This window comes from Pundamilia nyererei, unplaced genomic scaffold, assembly GCF_000239375.1.
Source record: "Pundamilia nyererei isolate P.nyererei 1_Seehausen unplaced genomic scaffold, PunNye1.0 scaffold00090, whole genome shotgun sequence".
Classification (NCBI taxonomy): domain Eukaryota; kingdom Metazoa; phylum Chordata; class Actinopteri; order Cichliformes; family Cichlidae; genus Pundamilia; species Pundamilia nyererei.
The window spans coordinates 2350349-2360814 of record NW_005187491.1 but is presented as its reverse complement, the minus strand read 5'-3'; the positions used below and the strand labels follow the sequence as shown (position 1 = coordinate 2360814).

Here is a 10466-nt window from a genome sequence, read left to right as displayed (position 1 = left end):
ATTATTATTATTATTATTATTATTATTATTATTATTATTATTATTATTATTATTATTATTATTATTGGATAGAATAGTGCATAGGTAAATACATGATTTACTGCCAGAATTGGAGTGAACTGTGTGTCTCGTATCTGTTGCTGTAAAGTCGTCTCTAGAGACCTGCTATCGTTTTATGACTACAATGACGTGAACAGCTTAGTGTAGGCTGCAGATTTAGTCATCTCTAACATTTTTTTTTTACTTTTAGCAGAAAGAAGGAGTCAGAATATAAACTGTCAATCTTAATATTATATATCTGTAGTTTCCCAGTAGTTTTCCTATAAGTTCACATTTAATCTGTTGCTAGTTGAAGAATTTCACTGAAAGAAAAGCTTATTTTACATATTGCAACTTACAAATCTGCCATAACCAAATAAAAAGTTACAAACATAAATACAAAACAACGAGGTTATTAATAAAAAATTAATGTTGTAACTTTTTATGTTGGCTTTTGACCTTTTCTGGCAAACTTTCCCCACATAAGTTTAAATGGAGTTTTTATTGAGTAAGTAAGAGTCCTTCCTCGTGAAGCGCACTCATACAATTTTGGAAATAAACTTCTACAAAATAATTTGGTGCCATTTCAGAGCTCAGTGGGAGAACACAGGCTGATGATTGGATCCTCGGGTAACAGTTCCAAACGAGGTCAGGTTCACCGAGCCTCGGGACTGCTGACCCATCAGAAGTGAAGTCTTACCAGGACGATGGGGCAGATTGAGTTGGGGGGCAGGATGTGATCCTTCAGGGGTCCACAGTCACACTCAGGTTTCACATGTGAGGCACACTTGTTATGGAGCTGGAGGAGGTGGCAACCGTTATTAACAACCAACTCGTGTCAATAAGAGCTCATGTTTAAGTGTACAATTTCAGGTATATGCTCCAGACTAATTTACATTACATGTGTCATTGTCTCCATTTTATTTTCTATTAACGTGCAACTGCAAACAAGTGTTTTGGGAGTGTAAATTGGTGGGATGACTTGTGAGGTAGGAGAGGTGCAAAAATGAAACCCTAAACAACAAGAAGCAGTGGGAATATAATAAGGAGGTGGCTGGCTCTCCTCGGGTGTCGGCTCACCGTGATTTGACACCAAACACAGTGGAGCCCAGTCAGACCCTGGTAACACTTAATGGTTTTGTGACACTTGTCACACTTGGTGGGGCAGTTCCCTTCCACCCAGAAATGATGCATTACCTGCAGAGAAAAGGAGAGATAGCACACAGAGAGGGAAAAAAGTGAGAAAAGAAACATGGTGCAGAAAAACAAGATATATACAAAAGCACAAGTGACACAACAATTAAAGAAAGCAAGGAGGAAGGGAAAAACAAGCAAGAAGGAACAAGAAGGAAACAAGAAGGAAAAACAGAGAGTGAGGAGGAGAAAGCAAAGCAAACAGTGCTGTCTGCATCCCCGTCTCTAAACTAGGTTTATCCTGGTAATTAGAAATGCTTAGTAGCAGATTGAGTTGTTGCAATTCCATGAGAGGAAGAGAAGCCCTTATCCTAAGCTCCACGGAGCACTGCTGATCCAAGCGTGCCGACTGGTAAACACTCCAATTGGACGTACCTCTGTGTTTTTCTTGGACTTGACATAGGTTTTGATGCAAGACAGCGGAGCGCGAGCCACACAGCGCTCGTGGACTGTGTACTTGCAGACTGGAGCAAAAAACAAAACACAAAAACATTGTTTTGAATGAGCAAAAGAACAAAGAAGAACTTCTCTTTTGTTGTAAAGCATGTACACTAGGGTTTGAGTTATGTGTTTGTTCATCTTTTTCTAACTCAGTAAAGGGTGCACTGTAGGAGGCTGAAACACGTGCAGGTCTTATCCTTTTAAAATAAAAGTCTCTGTTAAACTGTTTACTTCTCCTTTATCTCCACCTGTCCTGTGTTTTAGACAATCATGTGGCACTAAATCAAAATTATTAGACATTTACTTTTTGATGTCAGTTGTTTTATGTAAATATCCTTATCACTACCTTTCATGCATGAAGGGCCACGCAGATCTTACAGATCTTGCAATGTTACATTTCATCTTTTTAAACAGATAAGTGCATCTGTCAAACCTGTAACACTGACTGAATTACTCACATGAGCAGCAGAGACCCTGCTTCCCCAGTCCAATTAGCATGTTGAGACACAGGTTACAGTAGGCTGGCTTATTGAAGTGCTTCAGTCTCCACACGTGCTGCCCGTCATCTTTTACGTTCTGCAGCAACAGAAACAGGTGCAACCATTAACTGATGGAACAGTCACCGAGTCACTAATCCACCGCTGTATCACATGGCTTCATATTCAGGCTGGACAATCACCAGTTAATCATCTGATTGACTAAATTTGTTCCTTTTATCGCAAGTTGAATTCTGTACAAAAGCACTTTGTAGTTGATTTTTCAGTGGGAGAAACATTTCATCACTTACCCAAGTGACTTCTTCAGTCTCAGCTGATTTGTGAAACAGCTGCAATCAAGAGATGAGATAAGAGTCCATCTTTCACCATCTCAGGCCCCCTCCTCGGTTCAGCCACCGTTGTTTCCTTTTCACATAAATGGCCTCCTTGACTCCATGCTCAAACCAGCCTTCCTCCCTGTGCACATCTTCATCACTGAATGAGTGGCCTGACAGGGTAGCTCCTCCATGTTGCGCTGTGTTTGGTTTCCTCTTGAACTTCATCGTGTACATCATATCGCTCTGTTTCAGGTAGGAAACTGGGTCTTTGCGGTGGATGAATCTTTGGAGTTTTTTGGTCTTTAAAAGTCATTGAGACTGTTTTGAAAAAATGTGTCTCGGCTGTTCCGAAACTCCTGATGCATAACGGATCGCCAATGGTTTTTGCTTAGGCAGCATTTTTCCGTCTTCTCTCCTGGATTGCCTGGAGTGTTCTCCAAGCCTCTTCCCAGCTTCCCATGCCCAGCTGGGATAACCACATTTACTCAGGGCTTCTTTGATATGATGTTCTTCTGCTTCCCAGTCTGCTGGGATGCTGTTCACTCGCTTACAGCTTTGATTGCAGCCATTCTCCAACTCTCTGTGAACAGTTCTCATGGCCACAAATCAATGGCGATGACAATTTGCATATTAATGATCATGAAACTACCCTCATGGCTCATTCTTAGGAAATGGTGCTAGATTCCGTCATTATGTATTTGTAGTGCTTATAAAATTTGGGAAACATGCAGTTAGCTGAGACTGAAGAAGTCACTTGATGAGTGATGAAACGTTTCTCCCACTGAAAACACTGAATTCAGATGAACAGAATCAACTTTTGGGGGATTTCATCAAGACAAAGCATTTTGATTTTCTTTGTATATTATTCTAGGTCAAGCAGTCTAAATTCAGTAAGGTCAGAAGGCATGATTTTCTGTTACGCTTTTGTAGTAATATTCATTCATAAAAAAGGATACGTGGTAAGTTTTTATTAAAAGGTAGTCAAATGCTTCCACCTAGTGGAAAAAGAGTGAACTGAAAAGTCCAGCTAATGCTGTAGCTCTTTGGGAATTTAACTATGCTATGTTTTTACATTTACAATTTAAATAGTCAACTTTAAATTGGTTCTGTGCCTAGCTTTATCCCTCGAGTTATGTGCCTTACTGTACAGCTTGCTGTATCAAACAAAAAGTGTTCTTCTGAGAATGGTCAAGTCAAAGTCTGGGCTAGAAATGAGTGAAAAAGCAGCCAATTTCTAAAGACTTGGAGAATTTTTGTTTTAGCATAGTACTGTACTAGCATAGCACTGTGCATCTAAGAAAGCTTTGGGCTTCTCAGTATTAGCACCAAATGTGACTCTCTCTGTGGACTCACTGTCTCCAGGCCCAGCAAGACTAGCAGGGGGATGGTGGTCATCCCTCCCTGGATCCACTCTTCCAGTGATACAGTACCATCGTGATCGTAGTCAATCTCCTGCATCATTTCCTTAAGGATCTACAGTAAAAACAACAACAACAAAAAAAACCATATTGAGTTGAGTACACATGATTGTCTCAGGCTAGTAAGCAATATTTTCATGCATACTCTATTTCTCAAGCAACATAGGGTATGAATATACTCCTTACTGGTTTCAGCTCAGTCACATCCCATTCCAGGTACTCTGCGACATGCATCATCTGGGAGACAATGTGCTCTAACTCCTGCGGCGACACCACAGACGGTCATTATAGGCACAAAAACACTGTGTTTACCTTTCTGTATGTCGCAGCCTTAAGTTAATGTCACTAAATTTCTTTGGCATGAATAGACTGATGAACAGCTCGTAATAGCAGGTTGGAAATGTCATTCTTCTGCAGAGAAGAGTTGCACACAGCAAAAACAAAGGCAGTGTGGGAAGCACTCTGAAGCTGAAGGTTTAATTACAATGGTTGGTTTTTGGGGGCAGAGGCGGGTGATGTTATTATCTAGTACCACACTGAATCACTATGATGCACTTAGGATATCTTTGAAAACTAGAGTGTATGAGTGTAAATGAAGAGTTCATACTGTTTTTCATTTTCTCTTAAATTCTGAGTATGAATTGGGTCCTACTGAATGGCTATCTCTGCCTACATTTGTATTCTCTCTGCCCTCTCATTAGTCCTCTGTTTTCTATTATGCTTTCTATCTGCCGTCCAATAATGGGTGAGAGATGACTAATAATTGAATACGTTACCAAACCCACTCCACCTTCTCTATCTCCCTTTTAACCCTTTAATTTAAACCCCCACCCCCTCCTACACACTCTGGACAGATAATGAGCAGTGCTCTTTCATTCATAACTATGTCCAAGCCACAGATTTTACTCATCCTTGTTTTTCTCCATTACTCTTCCCATTTCATCCATTAATTTACTTAATTTATTTAAATGATTTTGTTGATGGAGAAACAGACATACAGAGAAATAGAATCTGATGGACAGAAATGATTAAAAAAAATGGAGATTAACTGATAACTGATTAGAAAGATAATCAGCAAAAAACGTTATCTTATGTTTACAAAAGACAGCTTGCAAATCATATAGTCTATTATTATGAATCCACCCTTGAAACCATCGACTATCATCTGATGATAGTTTAGCTGTTAAATATTATAATTTTTTATTTAAAGTTATCTAAGTGGTGAACAGAGCTGGATATCTGTTACCTGACAGAAAAAAAGTCTCAGAAACCCTGAAAAACTGAAAATCTATGTCATCGGACAAGCCACTGGATTGCTTAAATGCTCACTGACCACTTTATGACAGTAGATATTCCTTGTTAGTACTAGTTTGGACCACTTTTTGTTTCCAGAATTAACTTTATTCTTCATGTCATTAATCCAACAAAGGGGCTGGAAACATCCCTCAGAGACTTTGCTGCATATTGACACGATAGTATCATACAGTTGCTGCAAATCCATGATAGGAATTTCCCATTCCACCACATTCCAAGGGTGTTCTATAGGATGATGGTGACAGTGGAGGCAATTTAAGTACAGTGAACTCATTGTCATGTTCAAGAAGCCAGGTAACATTTTCCCAGTGTGTGGTTTGATGGATGGATGGATGAATGGATGGATGGAGACTTTTATTTGTCACATGCAAAGTTTACACCTGCAGTGAAATAGGACCCTTCCAACCATACATCCATAGCACAGACATCACATGGGAAGATAGGTCTAATTTTGTTGAGCCCGTGTGAATTTCAGCCTCAGATTCCTGTTCTTAGCCAAGTTAGTGTTGCCTTCCTATTACAACAAACTAATCCGGCCATTCTCCACTGACCTCTGGCATCAACAAGCCATTTCTCCCCCATATAATTGCTGGATTTTTTTCTGTTTCTCTCATATGGGTTTTCTCTATAAACTCATCTGCTTATGTGGGTAAATCACAGTAGCCAGTCAGCCATTTGTCAGTCAAGAATACTAATTGGCAAGTGGAACTTGAGCTTATATAATGTTGCATATATAATATTATCAATGCCATAAAAGCTCATAAAAAAACAATAACAAAACCATTTTGCTCATTAAAAACGAAAGTATTCTGAGGTAGGATCCTGATTTTGTAAATCAAAACAAACACTCCAAAAGGGAAATATTTACCGAGCTGTCCAAGGAGCCATTTCCATCTGTGTCGTAGAGTCGAAACATGACTATGGAGACAAAAAGAAAATGTCAGCTTATTGTAGTAACATCCTGGATTCTCCAAAGTTTCTCCGCCTTTCAGGTCAGTATTTAGTGCCACTCTAGCTTTGGCTACACTCTTCAGTGCCAATATCACGTCAGTGTACGCAGAGGAAAACCAAAGTCTTTATCTCAGCAGCTGTCTCATCAGCCTCTGAAGCTGCAACTTTAAGTGTCCCCCAATTACCATTTAAAAGTGTCACCATGGGAACGGACAGCTCCTAAATCACAGATGTGATTGATCATCTCTTAACGTCAGTAATTTTATGGCGCTGTGACAAAATCTTGAATCATTCCTCACTTCTTTATATTTTTGTGTCAAAAAGCAAGTCTTTTTTTTGTGATTTAAACCAATAATATTTCTGACCTTTATTTTTTGGTTAGCAGAAAATTTAGCAACTTTGTTACTAGTAGTCTGTCTACTGTTACAATTTGTTTAGTTGACTATTTAAAAAGTTTAAAAGATAGCACAGTCTGATAGGCAAAATAGTGTTTTTGTTTTTTTGAATCCCCGAAGAGTTGAACGCGTATTTCGAGACGATGTGCAGTGTGTCCTTAAAAACCGTAGGGAAACTGAGCAAGTAGAGGACAGAAAAGTAGCAGGCCTAAAATCCTATTTACAGCAGATGAGCATATAAACAGTATCTGAAAACCTGACACAGGACCCGGGAGAAGGAAAGGAAATGGTGAGAAAAGCCTGGGGTATGTCAAATTACATAAGAACTGGACTGAAAATCAGTGGCAGCAGGCCTAATGGAGTGACGAATTTAAATTTGAATATCTACAGTCATGTGTAAAACATGGTGGAGGCTGTGTCATGGTTTGGGGCCTGCATTTCAATCAGTGGTGTTGGGGATATTGTCGGAATTAATGAAATTATGAACACAGAAAGGTATCAGCAGATTATGATTCACATTGGAATTAGGCCTGCTGCATATCATATTGCCTGTTAGAAATTTTTACCTGATGCAAAACTGTCATATTGCAATGTTGTTGCAATAGCAACAGAGTCAGAACTGCATGTAAACCTTCAATGATGATTTAGTACCTAAAATGCTTCATCAAACTGCAACAAAGTGAAGTATTTTGCTAAATATGCAAGAAAACTTCCAGCTAAAGGTGGGAACCGCAAATTTGTTTCACAACTTGAGGCAAAAACACCTTACACATAGCATATGTGCATATGTGCATATGTGCATCTCTTGCAGAGTTATATAAAGTTTTAAGCACTTCTCTACTTTTAATTTTCCAGGAAAAATACTAGCTAGACGTCTTTGGTGTTTGCACCTGAAAGGAGCCCAGACCTTATTTGCTTATTGAAGCAGTGGGGGAACATCTTGACAGGGAACAGCACAAAAGCCAGCATCACCCAAAGACTTTTGTAATATCCTCCAAGAAGTTTGAAGAACTACTTAAAAGCTTGTCCAACATCAAAGCCAAGGGTGGCTATTTTCAAGCTAGTTATAATTGCACAAACTCTGTTTTTTTGCCTTACTATGGTATTTCCATGTATTTCTGTGTGTTTGCAGTTTTTTCGCCGCTAAAACTATTTCTAATGTTCCTTGCAAAATATAATGATATGAATGGTTTTGCACAGTACTATAAGTCCTGCTGACCTGTGACAACAACATCAACAGGAAATGGCTGTGCACACTGTTTCAGGCAAATGCCTATAAATAGAAAAAAAAACACTGCCCCACCTCCAGCCTGGCTTGGGTGCAGCACATTGTGGCTACTGACATCATCACTAAAGAGTTGATGTCACATGGCAGCTTGTCAGGCCACTAACGAGGAGCTAATTGCCAGTTTCCAGGGAAACAGAGGTGATGGTGGTGGCTGATCCTGGTGTCTGCTGTTGGGTGGAGGTTGAGGGTGTTAGAAGGGGGTGACTGTAGTGATCAAAGAGGACCCAAAAGTAAAGAGAGCGAAAAGGGTGTTGACATGATACCATGTAGTAGAAATGGGCTGAAATAAGAAAAGAAATTTCTTTCAAACATACAAATCTTTAAAATAATTGTGACTGCAAATAAGTTCAAATGTATCTTCACTCAAACCCAGCTGTTTCCTGATTACTATTCAGGTCATTGTTATCATCTAAAAGAAAAATGAGAACTACATTTTATGGACTTTGGTGAGGCCAGTTAAAACTGTAAACAGGGATCAAACATAAATAACGGCAGTGTGACAGTTGTAAGTGAAACTTGATATGTGTCCCAGGAGGTCTGCATTGAAAATAAATAAATAATTTTTAAAAAGTTAATTAATAAAAAACTTACTCACCTTTAACAAACTGCCAAAATTAATTTTCCCCCACAGAAACAGCTTTAATAAGCCACAACTTGATTAAGTTTGCATCCACATTTAGTAGAAAGTGTGGGTGCATTGCTGTATATGTGTACTACTGCCCCCTGTTTATTAGTGGAATAATGTTACTACAAACCCTTCACTACACATTTTATTTCAGAAATAAATATTAGGTATAAATAATTAAATGATATAAACTACCTTTTATTTAAAAATCAACAATAAAAAGAAAAAACGGTATTGTAAGTTTTTGTTAGTTTTGACCTTTAATCATTTTGTTATCATAAGAAGTGTTTTCTTAAAGTTTTTAATGGCCTGTAGCAAAAATACCTGAAAGTGGGAATTTTTAAATTTATTTTTATTGTCTTTCTCATTTTTATTTGTACATTTACATGCAATTTGTATTTTTTTAAAGCTATTTTAATTTTTAATGAACCTGATGTAAATAAAGCAGCACATATGTGTCTAAGAACCACTTTAAATCTGTGCTGTGCCTTTTCAAACAGTCCAGAAGAGGGAGCCATCCTCTACCGAAATAACATGTTAAAGCCCACAGCGGTTTACAGGGACAGGGTGCAGCAATGACACATCACCCGTAGTTAATTCCATAATGTGTTCCCAGTCACAGGTACCATCTGCTGAATTATTTAATAATCCCCTTTGCTTAATGGGAGCAACATTACTCGATAATTTAGCAGAAGCATGAGCATTATAGCAACACAGAAAAAACGGCTGCTGTCCAATTGAGAAAACTTTGTGAATAATATATGCAATGACTGCAATTAAGAGGTGTGTCAATAGACTGCCAAAATGAGGTATCAAACACCTGTTGGTGAAGCTTTATGGGAGCTCAGAAGATCACTTTAAAAGAAGGTGATCTGCATTAAGACAGAAAGTGGAGATGCAGAAAAAAAGATTGATTTTTACATTTATAATAAAATAGGCATTTAAGCTGTGGCCAGATTAGAACCTCTGAGTTTAGAAAACCCAAAATGTTAATGGCTGATAAGACTGGCTGCAAGAGGAAACATTTTACCTTAATTCGTTTTAAGTAAAGAATAATGCAATAAGAAAAACAATTCGGTTGAATGCACTTCTTAATTACCAAAAAACATCTCAGGAAAGTCTGACTCACTCAGATAAAATGCTGAGAAAAAAAGCAAACCAAACAAAGAAACCAGCAGGTACAAAGTTATTAAGGAAATATTTTGACTGCAACAAGACATTAAAACAGAAAGTTTGAGTTGAGTATTTTACTAATTGTTGAGCATCATTTATAATAAAGGGAACTAACTGCTAATTTCCAATTCCATAATTTTATTCTTGGACTCTAATCAAGGAGTTTTGGATGAGTCGATCCATCCAATTTCTTACAGAACCAGTTTTAGCTTCTTTCTTCCTTCTTCCGACCCAACTTTCTTGCCATCGGCCAACCAAACAAAAAGTTTGAACAGCAGGTGGGTTTCTGTTAGTAGATTATATATACATTAGAGTAAAAAGTTTGGAAACAGCTTCTCATTTAATGTTTCTTTATTTTTACTACTTTATACATTGTAGACACATACTGAAGACATCAGATATATGAAGCAATTTATATGGAATTATGTAAAGAAAAATGTCAAGAAATTATGTCAAGAAAAAATTTATAAATAACTCTAAATATGTTTTATATTTTGGATTTCTCAAAGTAGTCTCCCTTTGCTTTGTTGACATCAGTTGTGTTGTACAGAAGTCAGGTTAGTACACAGCTGAGAGCCCTATTTGACAACTGATAGAATTCATATTATGGCAAGAACCAATCAGCTAAGTAAAGAGAAACGACAGTCCATCATTACTTTAAGAACTGAAGGTCAGTCAGTCTGGAAAATTGCTAAAAATTTGAATGTGTCTCCAAGTGGAGTCGTAAAAACCATCAAGCGCTAAGACGAAACTGGCTCACATGAGGACCACCCCCAGAAAGGAAGATCAAGAATCATCTCTGCTGCAGAGGATA

General features: G+C 38.1%; 1 protein-coding gene across 1 annotated transcript in view; it reads right to left on the bottom strand.

Annotated features, from left to right (window-relative positions):
• The window catches only part of dgkb (diacylglycerol kinase, beta), a 72965-nt gene that overhangs the window by 42635 nt on the left and 19864 nt on the right, over nt 1–10466 (bottom strand). The window contains exons 7-13 of the mRNA XM_013912429.1: nt 6089–6138; nt 4093–4167; nt 3842–3961; nt 2133–2250; nt 1609–1697; nt 1120–1236; nt 740–838 (exon numbers count right to left, since the gene is read on the bottom strand). Of these exons, the coding sequence (XP_013767883.1) occupies nt 740–838; nt 1120–1236; nt 1609–1697; nt 2133–2250; nt 3842–3961; nt 4093–4167; nt 6089–6138 (668 nt within the window). The remainder of the gene's footprint in view (nt 1–739; nt 839–1119; nt 1237–1608; nt 1698–2132; nt 2251–3841; nt 3962–4092; nt 4168–6088; nt 6139–10466) is intronic.